The 17,536-nt window shown below is 42.5% G+C and overlaps 1 protein-coding gene across 1 annotated transcript in view; it reads right to left on the reverse strand.

The window, feature by feature from the left end:
• Positions 1 to 17,536, reverse strand: part of GRXCR1 (glutaredoxin and cysteine rich domain containing 1) — a 521,709-nt gene that overhangs the window by 44,123 nt on the left and 460,050 nt on the right. The window contains exon 3 of the mRNA XM_069630333.1: positions 5,897 to 5,962. Coding sequence (XP_069486434.1) covers positions 5,897 to 5,962 — 66 coding nt within the window. The remainder of the gene's footprint in view (positions 1 to 5,896; positions 5,963 to 17,536) is intronic.

The following is a 17,536-nucleotide window of genomic DNA, read 5'->3' on the forward strand; positions in this document are numbered from 1 at the left end:
CACCCCGTTATCAGACATGGCTAAGTCCTCCTTCACCTGCAAGAGTCTGCAAGAGTCTGTCCATATCTCTCTTAACTTCTTCAGACTCAAGCCAGCCCCTTTCCTTGGCTCTCCTCCACCAATGCCGAGCGGAGAGCTTCAATGATGAACCGGATCTTCTGTTGCACAAGGTACCTGATGTACCGATCAGCCAGAGGCAGTTCCGGCACGTCCTCTGATCTTGGATGACGAGATAGAAAATCAGACGGGTTGTCCTCCTTCCCTGGCCGAAGAATGATGTCAGATGCGTAGTCTTGCAACCACAAACCCCAACAAGCAATGAAGAGAGGCATTTTCACCTGGGGATTCCCATGCAGAATCAATAAGGCCTGGTGATTTGTAATTATCGTACACGACTTCCCATAGAGAAACAGATGAAAAGGTTCACAGGCCCAAACGACTGCCAATGTTTCTTTCTCGGTTTATGAATATGCCTGTTCTGTTTTCAACAGGCCCCTGCTGGAATATGAACCAATATGTCTCTGTTGGAAATTGTCTTGCGCCTTTTGGACCAAGATTGCACCCAATCCTACAGGGCTTGCATCTATGGTTAGCTCAGTCTCTCTCTCTGCATCAAAGTATGCCATGTTCTTAGCCCCTGCTATTTAGTCCTGAATGGCTGTCAGTGCTTCTTGGCACGCTGTCAGCCACTGAACTGGTGCTTTCTGCTTTGTGAGGGCTTTCAATGATGGTGGCAAAATCCTTGATTTATCTTGTGCAATAACTTGCCAGCCCTAGAAACAAGCGAAGTTCTGAGACATTTGTCATGGGGTGGCATCTCATTTAGTGCAACAACCTTCTCAGGATTTGGGATCATTCCTTTCTTTGAGAAAATGTGCCAGAAGAAATAGAGGGTTTGCTCCTTCGAAACTCATACTTATCGCAGTTTAAAGTGAGGTTGGCGGATTTGAATGCCATGCACACTCTTGAGAGGGTGTCATTGTGTTTTTCTACAGGGATGTTGAATACTAGTATGTCATCACTGTAGTTGATTCAATTCGGAATGTGTATTATTACATTGTGTATTTCTGCCTGGAATATTTCTGCCGCCGCCAAGACCACAAAACTCAGTCACATTTACCTATATAAACCAAGATGAGTAACAAACGGTGTAGAATATCAGCTCTCTAGGCTCAGGACCATCTGGTGATAGATAGCCCTTGTTCAGGTCTAACTTGGAAAATACTTTGGCACCATTCAGGAGGTTTACCATGTCTGTGATGCAAGGGGCCAGATGCCGTTTCCCCTCTTGATGGCCTGATCCCAGCAATTTGTGGAGTTCTTCCTTCACTTGATGTTGTATATTAACAGGAATGCCTTTGTAGTGTTGTGACAATGGCTGAACATCTGCCTCGATGTGAAGCTTGGTCTGTCTGTTGCATAATTTTCCTATGCCTTCGAAGAGTGTTGGGAACAGCTGGTCAATCTTGTCCACTGTGTCTATTTATTTCTCGACCATCAGCCGATACATGATATGAATCAGACCGATGTCAATAGTGGCGTTGAAGCTCAGGATGCACCCACATTCCGTCGACGTGGAGATTGCATGAACCGGGATCCTCCTTTCTTGCGTCTTATATTGGCATCTTACCTCTAATTGACCTAGGCATTTCAACTGGGTTTTGGACCCATAGGGGTTTATGTCCACTTCTGATGGGCAAAGTCTGGGTGTTTATGGAAGAGTCTGGTATATATGCTCACTTATGACGTTCAATGTGGCAGCAGTGTTTATCAAAAACTCTGTCTGCCGCTCATTTAGGTGCATGAGCAGCCCGTGGACTGTGTTCTATGATTGTAGCCTAATGCGTATTGGTATCCCTTACGCCATTGCCCTCTGAAGACCTTAGTTCCATTTCAGATGGAGACTGTTCCACCAAATATCACACATGCCGTCTTGCCCGTCACTCTGGTCTTGAGGATGAGACTCTGTATCTCCTCTGATCTCTCACCTGCTTGTCTTCTCTCCGATCACTTACTGGTTTTTCATCCCCTGCATCTTGCTCCCGTCGTCCCCCTTCTCTATGGTTTCCATGAATTTGGCCCGCAATTTTGGATGCCTCAGATGCCGTGGTTGGCATCTTCTGTCTGGGCTTGGTCGTGCTGCCACCTTTACTTTTCACCTTTTCCCAGACGTCTGGACATCCGACATACTGACATGAAGTGGTTTTCCCCTCCACACGCTGAGCACCTCTGTCCTATCGCTGGACACATGCCGTCATGGGGAAATTTGTGTACACATCTGTAGCAAAACGTCTCACCTTGACTCCTTTGCATCCTCATCAGCTTTTGTTTCATCTCTTGGTGCATTTGCAAGCCCTTCAAATTTCCTGTGGCTTCCACTAGTGACTCTACCTCTAGTTCTGCTCTCGCCAGCATCAGTATCTCCTCCAGTGTCCTGGATTTCTGGAGGAGCTTTCTCCTGAGGTTTTGTGATTCACACCCCGCAATTATGTGGGATCGCAAAGCCTCCATGTTCGAATAGTCACAGTGTTTTAGTTTGCTGTGTAGCCTCATCACAAAGGCATCCACAGTCATCTTTTTGTTGATTAGTGGTGTGAAAGACATATCTCTCATAGTCCACATTTGTGTGTGGCATGAGGTACATGCCTAGAGCAGTCTTTATGCCTTGGATAGTGTCTATGAAGTCCCCTGGTATAATGTCCCTGGTGGCTGGGGCTACCGCCAGCTTCAATATGCACTGTTTCACCCACATAAAGGTCGCAAACCCTGATCCACATGGCCCAACCTGGGTTGCTGGTATCGGTAACATCAAAAACCCCAGGCAACTGCACTGCCAGGGACTCTTGGGCCCTCTGCTGCACTTGCACTTGTGGTGTCACAGGGAAGGGGGATGTACTTGCCAGATCAGACATGGTAATTAAATGTTTTTACCCTGGGTAGGTGTCATAGGGTAGAACGGTCAACTGATAGCTATTCACGTGGTGCTTTTGTGAAAAGAAATGCAGACTATGGGGATCAATGCAGCTGGGCCAACAGTATTATAGTGCCTCTGTGTCAGCCAATTGTTCTGCCAGATGATTTCTTCACCCCCACCTGATGTTCCAGGGAGCTTATGCATGCTCCAAAATGGAGGCTGCCTGTAAGGAACGAGCACCTCCAGTTATCTGTGTGCACAACTTCCTCCTTCACTCCCAATCACCCACGCAGCACCGGGCTGCCATTTGGAAGAAAAGCAGTGCCGCGGCACCAGGCTTCTCCAGGGTGCACCCACCTGCAATGTACAAGCTGCACCAATCACTGCTGCATCCAGGCGTGTGTAATAACCAGCAGCGACCTGCCCCAGGCCGCCCCATATATTTGCGCAGCGTGGGCTGCCCCTTCGTCACCAGTGTAGAGTCCACGGGGGCTGGCCGGGACTCAAGGCCTCCACACGGAGTCTTTCCAAGGACGACGCGGACGCTAACAAACCATCTACAACCTTCTTTATTCATGAACTGACTCCAACTAACTTTCCCTGTGCTTCCACAATGTCACTTACCACTGCGTTCCCTAGGTCCTGCCCCCGCCCGTGACTACAACTCCCTGCCTTCTCCGATGCTACACCAACCCCCACTTCTGCCATTGCCATGCTCATCGTTTGCTATTTCAATACTTTGTCATGATGTCCTGTTTAACATTAACTATGTCCTCCAAAGCGTCTGAGATGTGAAAATCATAAGTGCTAAGTGGGGGGCCCACTCACCTGCTTACATAATTTAAAATGTCACTATACCTGCAATGAAAGGCTTTAACTGACTAGTATGAGAATCCAAAAAGATATGAAATTACACTTGACATACTCTGTCAGTGCCTGGAAATGTGTGGATGACATGAGCCTATGATGAGGACACCTTATGGGTGAGTCTGCAAATGGCAGTAACTGTCCATCTGCATCAATGTGATCCATCAAGGCTGTGCACCTGGAGAACGTTTCTTCTTCATGCTGTAATTCTGGCATATCTTAGCCCCACACAGGGTATGTCAAGGCAGCAGTTAAAATGAGGTTGGTAATTAAAATAATATATTGTTTTTTGTTTTGTAAATATTTAGCTTATTTAAAGTTTTTTTCACTTCCACAGTGGCGTTTCCTGTGATGTAATTGAGGCAAAGATCATGCAATGACACTTTGTGTTGTGACATCGGGCGTGTGAAGACACTTCAGTTATCCCTGACATGTTAGTGAATTGGCCCCTGTGTTGCTAACATGATCCGGCAGACACGGAAGTACTTGTTTGGACTTTGAGCAGCACAGCAACTTACTGTGTGGATGAAAGCCATGTGCACTGGAAATACGACAATTTGAAGATTAATATTTGGCATTACCAAGAATGAATGCTTCTTTTCAGTTGTATTAGTTTGACTTTCCTTAATAGGCACATTTGTAATCCATTATAATAAATATTGATTGCGTCAACATATTAGAAGTAATTTAAATGAGTGTAGAGGGGTGCAAATCGGGCCCTACTGGTGGAGACAGAGCTTCTACCAGTCTCTGCCAGTAGATCAAGATCCATGCAGTACTCATGTAACTGTCAGCAGGAGCGTGTGCAGAGCAGATAGTCTGTGCCTGCCTCCTGCAGCCACTCCATTCAGAACTCCACTTGCAATTAATTTTCCTTCAAAAATTAGACGTGATCAACTGGATTCATGTAAATGCCATTAACGTTTGCATTTGTATGATTGTTGGTAGTGTGACTACTAGCCCTTTGAATTTCCCTTCTGTTCGGATTTATTTCTACACACTTGAAGGCTCTGGTTAAACATATGTTTTTATGCCTCTATGCATTCCCCAAAGTGTATATCCTCTGCCCAACAGTATGTGAAGTTTATGTGCTGCGAATCTCTTAAGTGTATTTGTATTTGTATTTATTTGTATTTGTGTGAAAGAAATATCTCGTACAGATATGTTGTATATCCCTGCATGCCGTATGTGCCTGTCTCTTGAACACATACAGTAAAGAACATCTGCTGTTTCGTATGGGTGGGCGAATTGCACCCCTATTTCCTCTGGCTGGAGTACTGTAACATTATACGAACGATCTATTGGTCTTGTATAATATTCTAACCAAGCATGATGCACGCATACCTGGTTACATTGACTGGTTACATGTGCGAGGATTATTGTATCCTTTTACCTATAGTAATTTAGGCTGGTATGAGAAAACGATATTGGGGCCTTTGAGTCAGAGCTATTGCACCAAATGCATAGCTTGTGATTGTGCTACATCAAACTTGCATCCAGACGGGCATATATCTTAGGGGATATATCCAAGTGTACATATCCCAGGGCACATATCCCAGCGCAATGAGCTTGATTTCAGGAATTCTAAAACTGTCACTGCCATATGACATAGTGTTAAGCTCAACATTTAGTGTTTCTCTGCATGGAGAAGCAGAGAACTAGAATGAGAAATTGTGAGTTGGATTGCAAATGGCTGTATATACAGTGCAAAGAGCGGTGTTGATAACGAACACAGCTGCTTAGTGTGTCTTGGGTTTTCAAGAAAAATGTTTCATTGCATGCAATTATCAGCCATGCACTAGAAGATAAACTTAGAGCCTCCATTGGGCATGCAATGCTGTTGAGAGGATTTATCGTGACTGATGCATACCACAGGAAATCACAACTTGAGCCAGCTGAATGCTTCTTCAGGGCCAAGAAAGACCAAGGCCAGCTGGCATTTAGACTGAAGGACAGTATCCACAGCTGCATGCGCATATTCAGACTGAACAGCAGTGCCCATAAGACATGTCTGATATCTGTATCTATACACATCTCATTGAAACAGCATGTCAGTGTTGTATGCAGATGTCTACTTGAAAGTATTATTTGAATTACAGATAGTAGAATAGTTACCTCGATTCTTGTTAGCAGGTCTTGCAACTCCCCTGATTCATTCATTGACAAGATTTTCTCTGCACCCTGTCATGAAATGAAATTCAAATGATTTTGATTGGTTTTTAAAACATGAATGTATACCACAGCCAACGAGGTTAACATAGCTACAGATATTTGTATCATTTTAGCGGTCTACAAAAACACATGCAAGTTGCTGTCAATAGACCTGCTTAGTAGGACTGGAGTGTTTTCAGAGTCCTGGCCTTGACATGGTGGGCACTACATATCCTAGAAAAGTGGGTGGGTATAAGAACTCATATGTACAAAGAAAGGGAAACACTTCATGAAGAGTAATAGCAATGAAACTCACAGGTACAGGATTTCCCTCTATTCAAGAAATGGGGGAAGGAGAATATGAAATCACATGTATTGTGGTATTACCCAAATTGACATTTTACAATTGACCTTTTGCACAATTGACCTAATTATAGTCGTCCTAATTGACCTTCTGCACAATTGACCTTTATATTATTTCAGTTATTTTATATATGTATGGGTTGGTTTTGGATTATAAATAGTATAAGGGGGTTGGGAGGGGGATTCCGGGGGGTTTTGGATTGGGTCGAGGGGCTGCAGGGGGTTTCCTAATTGACCTTCTACATTAGGTACATTCTCCCGAGGTCAATTCTCCCGAGGTCAATTGTGGAAAGGTCAATTAGTATACAACCAGTTTTGTGACCGCAACAAGGAAAGTTTGGCTGTAAGGGTTGGTAGGTGACCTCTAAAACTAAGTGTCGCTTTTAAAAGATTAGAAGATGGGAATCTGGCATCAAGGGAGGTAGAGCCAATCAGGATTCAAAGAATGGGTGGGACATGAGAACGGGTTTCAAATGCTCCAAATGGTAACCAGAAGTCTGCACAGTGAGTAGGGAGATGAGATTGTGCACTAGTGGTAGATTATGATAAAGCAACATCTACATTTCATGAACTCTCCACAGTGTTGGTAAGACTGTGTAGGGCAAGGCATCTTAAAACAATATGACATAGAGCAGAAAAAAAAAATATCGGGAAAACCCTACTCAATCAGGATCCCATTGTGTACATATGCACAAAAGTCAAAAGGCTATGCTCCTGTCTGAAATGTATAAAACAAATAATTTTCTAAACGCAATTCTAGTTATTTACTAGTCTCTCAATAATATACAAAGTTGTGAGCATGGTGATAACATATAACGATGACTGTCATACTCGTAAAAAAGAATTCAATAAATGTATTCAGATCACACAATAATACATATATTTATTCATAACATGGGCTGTTCAGCATTTACAGTAATGTGCAAAATTAGGACATGACGTCAAAGGGAAAAAGAGAAGAAGCATCGATTCATAATAACACATAATACATTCAAAATTAATAAAACAAAGGAAGAAAAAATGCAAATAGTTTTCTCAGTTCTACTAATTCCAGCCTTGATTCCATACCAATAATTGACTATTTTCTAGGAGATCACTTTCAATAAGTTGTATTGAAATCTTCATTAATGTGGCCATGATGTACAGAAACGTAACATCACCTATACTGATCGCAACATGGTGAACCTATCTTTATACTAGTCAGGTACCCCTGTTTCAACCACCTATGAAACACATAGAAGCTAATTTTCAATGGGGTAAGCAAAATGCATAAAAGCCCTGAGTAAAGGCGTTTATAAGTTTTGCTTACGCTAAAGCCCATGTTCACGCATTTGTATGTTAAAGAGACGGGGCGAAACACAACTTGCCTTTCCGCTGCTCCTTTCCTCTCTGCCATACAGCATGTGCACCCGCAACCTCTGCACCGCTGTTCTGTACTATGCTCTTAGATCTTATCTACTATGCCAAATGCGTTCTAAACGTGCATTCAGCATTTTAGATACAATCTTTTCGTGAAATACCATCACAACAGGGGCACTCACATCAGGGGGTCAGGGTAGAACCCTCCTGGAGCCTCTGGCACTAGAACATGGACCAGGCAAAGTACACCTCACAAGTTGGAACAGGAAGGAAATGCAATGAGCGTAGGGGCCTCATGCAAGTTTAGCACCAAGGAGGTAAAGGGTTTTATCCACATAATCTTCAAATAGATCAAAGTGTGCTGTGCTTGCAGCAGATTTACTCTGAAACGTTTTCATTAGCATGGACAACCTGATAGATGTAACTTTGGGCAATACTGGAAGGGCTAGCTCAAGAGTACTGAACCTACAATTCATTTATTGCAGTGTTTGCTCTTAAATGGAAGTAATGCATCTTTATTCATATAACTTTAAAAGTACTACATGAATAGAGTCTATTTTGGGCACACGTGCTATTTGAAAGTTGAAATTCTTTGTATCTTGGTGAATTCACAGCTGCAAGTATTATCTAGCATTTCTTGGAAAGTTAACAAAGATGCCTAATTATATTGCAATTCTGTGTGCAAAGGTTCAAAGCAATACTGAACCGTAGAGGACAAGATAAGTCCAAGATAAGCATGTTGGCTGAGAATATGTGCATACTGGGGGTAAAGGTATAAGCCTCAACCTGTACATGTTTTGTAAGTGGGTCTTCTGATGTTAAAATGCTGGTCAAACATTAAACCTACAGTGAAAAGCATTAAACAAATAAAAAAAAATTGAAGGTCATACAAGCAATATGTTGATGAAAAAAAGGTCTGTCCCTACAAATTGATGTCACTTAAAAGCAGGGCCAAATAAACTAATGAACCACTGTGGGTGCAATGGAACCTAGAGGACACTGATGGCACTTTCCCTGCAGTGCACTTGCATTTCAAAGGACTCCATATGCTCCAGCCAAGCAGCACTACCATGTAGTCTTAGGACCTGTTCCTGGGCTGTCCCCTCCCGCCCCCTTGGACAGTTTGAGAATGGCTAGTGGATATACTGGGCAAACCTGGCAGTTGAGACTTTTTGCAATGGGCAAGTGTATGTGTATGTGCATGGGTGTGTTTTGTGTAGACCAGCAACAGATGCGCTTACCACCCTATCTTCTTCACATGGCCCTTCCACCCCACACAAGCAAGTCTGATAATGAGTTAATGGTGAGAGTGCAAAAAAGGAAATTTTGCACAGTCCACCCCCTGTACCTGCCCTACTGCCTAGCCAGCACATGGTCACTGGCAAGAGCTGCTGATAGGGTCTGAGGGTCATATGAAAAAAGAGCTCTCCACATGCATGGAAGCTAGCATGCTGCATGGATCTAGAGCTCATGCTGTACCTGTGCTTTGCAAGTGAGCCATGCACTGCCACTGACTATGCTGTGCAAGTTGTCTGTTGAGGGAGCTTGCCAAGGTTACAACCCTGCTGTACCAGTAGTAGTTTAGGAGATACACCTGCACTGGCCTTGCACATATGATACCCTTACCAGTGTGTGAGGGGAGCTTGCACTGACCCTTTTTGCTATAAATGTACCAATTTAAGTGTAGTGGGAACTCAGTTTCTGTGCCAATGCTGTATTTGTGAGGAAAATCTACTCTGGCCCTGGCATACCATGCCAGTTCCTGTTTACACAGAACTTGCCCTGACCCTGCTCATAGTGTTCCTGTTCTGAGTGAAGCTCGCCTGACTGACCCATTCTGTTCATGTACCTATTTGTTAGGAAACATGTAATAGATTTGTCCATGCTATACCCCTACTCACTTTTGAGGGAAACATGCACAGACCTTCTCCACCCTATACCTGTACTTGTTTGTGAGGGGCACTTACATTGACTTTTTTTGTGAGGCAACATCCACTTGACCATACTGAACTATATGTGAGAGAAGATTGCTCTTGTTGTTTTATTATTGTTATTATTATTATTATTATTATTATTATTATTATTATTATTATTATTATTATTATTATTATTATTATTATTATTATTATTTTTATTGTTAGGTAATTCTTATAGGACGCAAGACACCTGAAGGCCTCAGTGCACACAAGTAAGGAAACCTGAGGCCAGGCCATAGGAGTAACATCAAGAAGTTCAGGGTGATAGATCCAGGGTGAAAAATCCAGGGTATAGAGAGATGGATATGCTAGGCCATAAAGACCCTGCATATGGAAACTAAGGCACAGTAACCATATACTCTAGTGACACGACAGACACAAGGTTCGATTTCCAAACAAGTCTGGTTTATTTCAAAGTATGCTCAGTCAGCCGACTGGGGTCTAACATCTCGCAACGTGTGTACCCAGACCTCGTGAGATGCAAGAGAGCGAGCAACGCTCAAGCAACAATATATATACATAACATGCAATCTTTGAAGGCAATTCAAACTGCCCATAATGTATCTTTTGGGCTACGGCTCAGTGATTGACAATCATGACAATTATGACACGTTATGACAAGTCTCTATTCAGTCTAAATATACTTATTCTAGCAACAGTAGCAGAGACAGCGTTTTGTTATGGAGAACAAAAAGCTCTTAGTTCAGCAAGGATATCATGTTCATAGGAGAGAAACACTCCTTAGCACGTTATCTATGTGTTTCTATTCATGAATGAATCAAAGGTCAGACAGTTCTGAGGCTGAAAATATCAGTCTCCGCGAAGGAGTACCACTAAAATAATATAATTCATGCTTTAACTGCCTATTCCTACAGAGTTTGCAAGACAGGCACTTGGGCCACTGATTAGATGCAGTTTCTGTTCGCCTCCAAGGACTAGGTGAGAGAGGAAAACAACATATTTCTGTATCGTTTGACATTCCTGTCTGTGTTAGTCTTTCAGCATGCAGGCCCTGGCCTCGCACCGTTTATGAGCTAGAAGCATCGAACACATTTTGCAAAGGGTTTTGACAAAAAGAAAAAAAAAGCAAATGGCGGATATTTCACAAAATGGATGCCCTCTGGTTGCATTGACGATTCTGTGTTTGCGATGTTTGTCACATGATGCGATTGGTTTCTGGCCAACATAATATACATACTATACATACTATAGGGTTGTTTCTGGTCTAACAGATATGGGGGTAGTCTAGTCATTGTAAATGAATAGCAGTGTTTTAACAGCTTTTTAAAGCCTGATATATTTGGGTTATTTCTCAGTTGCAGAGGAACAGAGGTCCAAATACACGGGGCACAGACATTGAAGCTAGCGCCTGCAAAACTCTTCAATTTGTGTCTGGGGAGAAACAAGGTATCAAGAGCATTAGAGCGGAGAGATCGTACAACAGGGGCTTTATTTAACCTTTTCAAATGATAGGTGGGGCCTTATTTGCCAGGCATTTATATAGTCATGTCAGAATTTTGTAATTGATGCAATGGGTGACCGGTAGCCAGTCAAGAGATCTCCAAGCCTCGGTAAACAAGGTTGCTTCTTGCTAGGCCACAAAGCGCTCTAACAGCACCATTTTGGGCCACCTGCGAGATTTATCAATTTTTTTTTAAGTACCTTCAAGGAGGCTATTCCAGTAGTCTAATCGTGAGTTTACAAGGGACTTAGCCAACATAGATATGTTCTTGGGGATAGATATGGTTTAATCTGCCGTAAGAACTTTGTTGTGTAGGCACATGCCACTTTAATTTATAAAACATGTTTTTTTCTTTTTCAGATGGACCCCGAGCATTTTAACCCAGGGGCTCACCTAGATTGTGCTATTGACTGCCATGAATGGACTGTATTTACTCTCAAGTTTGCCCAAGAATTGACTCGAGCCCAACAGCAAGAGTTCAGTCTTGCTGGTGTTAAGGGCTAGGGGATTGGCATCCATCCATCACTGAATCAGAGAGTACACCTGATTGATGCGCTGTAAATCCTTCTCATAGGTCCCAGACATCTGAAGGACCACCTGGGTATCATCGGCGTAATTGAAGTATTTGACACCAACGCTATCCCGAAGGTCAAAGAGTGGTCGGATATAGTGATTAAACAGGGAAGGGGAAATACAGGCTCCCTGTGGAACACCACAGGTCAACCATTCAGGGGGTACATGGAATCCCTCTGTGGCAACACACACCATCCTGGGCCTCAGGAAGTATTCCATATATTGCACTTCTGATTGGGAACAGTTAGCAATATCTCCCAACCTCTCAAGCACCAATCTATGGTCAATGAGATCAAAAGCTGCCGAGAGGACGAGCATCATCAACAGAGCCACCTTACCGGAATCTACAATGCTTACCATATTGTTTCTAGCATCGCTGTTTCTGTACCGTGCATAGCACGGAAGCCGGATTGAAATTCACCTAATGGGTTGTTTTTGTCCAAGTGTTTCTGAAATTGCAAATATTCTGCCCTGTCCAACAACTTTAATAAAAAATGTGACATTGGTGATGGGACGGTAGTTCCCTACCATTCCAGGATCCAGGGAACCTTTTTTAAGAATAGGCGTGATCCATACTTCCTTTAATGTGGCTGGCAAAACTGATGAGACAAAAGAGGCATTGATAATGTTGGTAACATATGGGACAAGATGAGCAGTAGCGTACTGGATGACACTTGATGGACATGCATCGCCAGTGAAGTTGGTAGGCTTCAGGTTCTTTAAAATGTCAAAAACCATTTCCGATAGCTGATTGAGATGAAATTGAGTAGTGCTGTGATTAGGTTGAGGCAATTCAATTGGCACTCTAGCCATCTCAAGATGAATAAGAGGAGCTGTCGCTTGATTTACCTCAATAGTGGCCTGATGAGAGTTTATTTTAGTAGCATATCTTTGCTGGATTTTAGTGCACCATAAATCACTTTTACCAACAGCGGGATAAGTGCTGGATTTCCCCTCCATCTCCTTTAAGATGGTAAATAATTCCATCCGATCAAATTTAGCGGTGGAGATCCTATCTTCAAAGTATTACGTTTTCTTAGTGATAATAGCTTTTTTATAATTATTTACAGCAATCCGGTAATCTTTTTATTCTTCTAAATTCCAGGATATTCTCAGAGAACCATGTTTTACCAGTGGTTTCAATTTTAATCATTTTAGTTATGATAGGCCCAAGGTGTCGATAACCAAAGAGGTTATTTTTATGAATTGTTCCACTAATACGTATGAATTGGCAGAAGGGTCCATACTTCTAAGAGATGATGCGGCCATATCCCCAAATAATTTCGGGATGACCCTCGGGTGGTCCTCACCCTAGTTTCCAATCTTTTCCGACTATTCATTTTTTCCTACTTTTAATGGGAGCGCAAGTGAGAAGGGAATTAGAAATTGATCTGACCATGGACATGCAGAAATCTCAAGGGGAGTGGTAGACAAATTGTCGGTCAGTACCCAATCAAGAATGTGTCCCTCTCTATGAGTAGCATTCTACACCAATTGAGTTATCCCTAATGCTTGGGTAGCAGTGGTAGAGATTCTGCATCTGAGTCGTCTCCATGGTAAACCCATAAGTTAAAATCGCCCAAAATAATTGCAAATAAGGAGGTTTTGAGGAAGTCTCCAATCAATGTAAGGTATTGTTATTCAAAAAGTGGGGCACACACAGATGGCTGATATAAAACAAGTATGTTAATAGTAGTGGTATCATCTATGCTCAGCTTAATCAAGGTGTATTCACTGTTATCCAGGGTAGAATCATGGCACTGATGCACTCTAAATTAATCTCTTAAGATAATGGCAGTGCTGCCACCTCCACCAGTCAGGAGATCAGTTCTAAAGCTGTTATAGCTTGAAGGTAGGGCTAGAAGCACACCGTGGTTAGTTGTGTCATCAAAATCAAGGGGGTTCTGGGAGTTTCTCTACTACCAGCCTATATCCTGGGTTAGAGTCTCAACCAGAGTCTTTAGCTCACCATCCTTTCACAGAAGAGAAATTTACACTACATATCAGACTTTGTCCTGCCCAAGGGCAGTCCAGCACCGAAATGCCTGGCAGTTCTCTTCTGAACAAGAGTACCAACAGCAACCCAGACACATGTTTCGACCTGGTTGGGCCTCGTCAGTGAGGTGGAGCTGTGCCTCTCTAAGAAAAGTGAGCAAGGATTCCACATCTGTATTACCCTAGTAACTTAGGCTGAAAACCCAAAGCTACGTAACATACAAAAACAAGGGGGTTCTGGGAGTCATCAAGCCATGTTTCGGTAAGGTATAGAACATCCAGATCCTTGCTCTGGATCAGGTCTGCCACCTCATTGACATATTTTACCATGGAACATGTGTTTAGCAATGCAGTTTTTATGTTTCCTAAACATGGGGGGTGCAATGTGTTATCTTCCTTTATGCTTTCTACAATGGGTTCATCTACTGATAAAGCACATGTTAGGGGAGTTAGCTTCTTCCCTTTACTGTCCCCCTGGGGTTATGCAGGAGGACTTAGTATTTGGTCGACTATACATTCTGTATCTGTTTGAGATGGAATCTTGTGTCAGCCCTGTCCATGATGTATGTATACTTGGTTGCTCTGGAAGGTTTTAGAGACAGTACACATTCAATACCTGTTTGTGGAGTGTGTCCACTGGTCCAACCCATGCAGTCCCTGTTGGATTTTGAGGAAAGATTGCAATAGCATGGTCTATGTTGTATGCTTGCGGGAAGCCTAGGTTATCCCTATGCATTTAGAACTGCACATGCTGTATTTCTGAGGAAAGCTTGTGCTTTGGAAACTTGGCAGCACTGCTTCTTGGACTGTGACTTAAGGAGACTTGTGAGGAAAATTGACCTGCTGGTTCCCAAGCTCTGCCTATTTGGTATGTGATAGTAGCTTGCAGTGCTGCAGATCATGATGTTGTTTGTCCATCGTGTGATGGAAGCTTTCAGTGCTGCTCCCTATGCTGTTCCTGTTCTTTGTGTGAGGATCACTTGCACTGATACAATGCATGTGATCTTTTTTCTGCGTGTGAATAAAGTTTTCACAGTTTGTGCCAGTAGTATACCTGTTTGGTGAGTTAAGGAAGCAGTGTGACACGCATTTATGAAACCCAATTAACGACTTTACACAGCAAACTGAGTAATATCAGAAGGACCTTTTATTGAACAATTTCTGAGAAATGGGACATTTTAAAGAATTTTGGGCCAATACAATGGTTTACAACTCCCAGATGCACAGCACATTAAGGTCCCTATTTAGAAAACACATTCAAAGCAGAGCGTTCACCACACCTCTACTTCATCACAAGGCAGCCTGGCCTGGAGACAGAGCCACTGTCCCATTGTCGTACCTGTCTCTAATGGCAGCCCATTGATGGGCATCAGTCTGGTTAATGAAGTTGCACCAGATGGATCCCCTGAAACACCAGGTGGAGATGGTAGGGGCTGGCACACTCCTGTCCCAATCTCATTCTTTGACATGTTAAAGGAATTCCCTCCACTGCACTGTAAATGTAGTCAAAGTATATTTCACTGCAATTTTTGATGCCAGGAAACAGGATGTGAGGGTGGTACCACTACACAGATCTAGCGGAGGCGGTAGCAAAGCTACTAAGAACCACAAGCACCCTTTCACATTTAGCAGTTTCTGCCACTCTCTTTAGTGGAGGCTTAATGGCTGCAGGTGAGGCAGGGCAGATAATGAGATACAACAAGCACAGCCAGTGATGTTTACAGCTTCAAATCAGAGGTAGTCGCAAAGAGCCAGTGGGGTTGGATGCAGTAAGCAATAGCCTACTTCAAACAACCTTTAAATGGACACCTACTACATTTCATTAAAATGGCTCACAATAGCCCAGAAAACAGCCTCACAGAGGGACACATGGGTGTGTTTGTGTTTGTGGGTAGGAGGGTGGTGGGAGTCTGGGAAGGGAATGTCTGAGGGTCATTATTTCCAATTTTACTGATTGCATAGATTTTTCATGATTCTGCCTATTTTTATTTCTAATCTTTCCTAATCTAATGATAGTTTCTAATCCAGCCTATATATTTCATATTGGGCGTGTAAGAGAGAGTGAATTAATGTTACCTTGACACATCTGGGATTAGGGGTTTGTATAGTCAGGACACATTGTGTTGGTAGTGGGTATGCCAAAGGTACCTTCCGTCTAGGGTGGCAAAAATCCTTGCTCGGCTCCTGGTAAACACAGATCTCTGTAATAAATACGTTACTCCACTGTGCCACAGCCCCAATCGTTGACAAGCAAATACGTTACTTCACTGTGCCACAGCCCCAATCGTTGACAAGCAAATACGTTACTTCACTGTGCCACAGCCCCAGTCGGTTGATAAGCATTCGTGTTAAGCCTTATGTTAATCAATGCGCTATTTTGTCTTTCCCTCTTTTCCCTGCACATTGCTATTTACTACTTCATTTACATCACTTTTTTTCTAATCTCATTATCCGCATATTTGCAAATAACTGCCACATCTCCTTTGATATAACATGCCTCCTGTAAAGCTATTTTCTTGCCTAACCATTTGTATTTCTGCATTTTCATGTTATTAGTGTGCATGCTTGTTGAACTGTGCTCATAATCGCCAGAGAATTATCAGATAGCTACTAATGTGTTAATTTCCTTCCTATCAGCAAACTCATTCATGTTCTGAAATTCAGAACATACGGTACTATCTATCTGCTAATTTCATTGCAACTTTTGAATTAAGTACATTTTTGTGTGTACATTATCCTTGTAGCTTCTGACACATAATAATATCGTGCTTAGATTTAGATCTTCCAAAAACCTTCCTTTTCTGCATTTTAACAATTTAAAACAATATCTCCAATCTTCAAATGCGAATGGAGCTCAGTAGTGAGGTTTCATTTTTCATGTGAGCTTTCTAATTATATCGCTTTCACTTTTATTGTTAGCTGTCACTTGCCATGTAAAATGTCATAAACTGTGCCACTGGTAACATATCCTTGAACTATTTTATTTCTTAATTAAATAAACCACACACACTGATATACCTTTGTATCAACTTCTGGTCAGAGATCACACATGATATTTGTTGAATGGCAATGTTAACTCGCTGTGAAGTGAGAAGAATTCACTAGTTTTGGTGTATAAACACTGTAATTCTTCAAAAGTTCAATCATCATGCTTTTATGATTTTCAACGTTTGTCTTTATTTCTCCCTGACTGGTGCACTGACTTGTTCCAAATTATTGTGTATTTGGTGCCTCATTGGGTTACAACTGTGTTTCAGATGGACCCCTGTTAGGGTGTCTTTCCTGTTTGTGTAACCACTCAAAGTTAAGTGTGAGGTCCCCAGTAGTTAGAAGCAGTATACAGTGTACGACTATAACTTTGTAGAGCAGAACCAGATATAACCCAGTTTTGTCACCGTACTGGAAAACTGCACACAATTTAGTGTTGACATTTATTCCTACAAGAATATATAGGACATGGATGTTGTCTGCCTTTAAGAGCTTGTGCTGGTGTACCAAGAGAAGATCTGGGCATGGTGTCTGGATCCCTAGTTGGAATCCGCATCTAAATGAAATCCCAGGAATTTGCATGAGGAAATAACTCAGCCTACTCATCCTAGTGAGACAGCAAGTGTTTACAGGAGTAACAACATCTATGGGATTCAGTCCACTCGCCCCAGTGAGCGATCAAGTATCACTAAGAAACAGAATAACACAATGAAAGAGAGTTATACTGTAACCTGTCTCACTAAGCATTGCAAGACAGAAACTGAGGAACAAAACCCCCACAGTTGTTTGGAATACCTGATTCAGTCCAAAGCGAAAGTTAACTTAGCAGGCCAAGAGAAGATATTTTGTGCTGTTTATGAGGAGATATGTAAGCAAAGGACTACAGAG

Source organism: Ambystoma mexicanum, chromosome 6q (assembly GCF_040938575.1).
Source record: "Ambystoma mexicanum isolate Mex_15411 chromosome 6q, UKY_AmexF1_1, whole genome shotgun sequence".
In the NCBI taxonomy this organism is placed as follows: Eukaryota; Metazoa; Chordata; class Amphibia; order Caudata; family Ambystomatidae; genus Ambystoma; species Ambystoma mexicanum.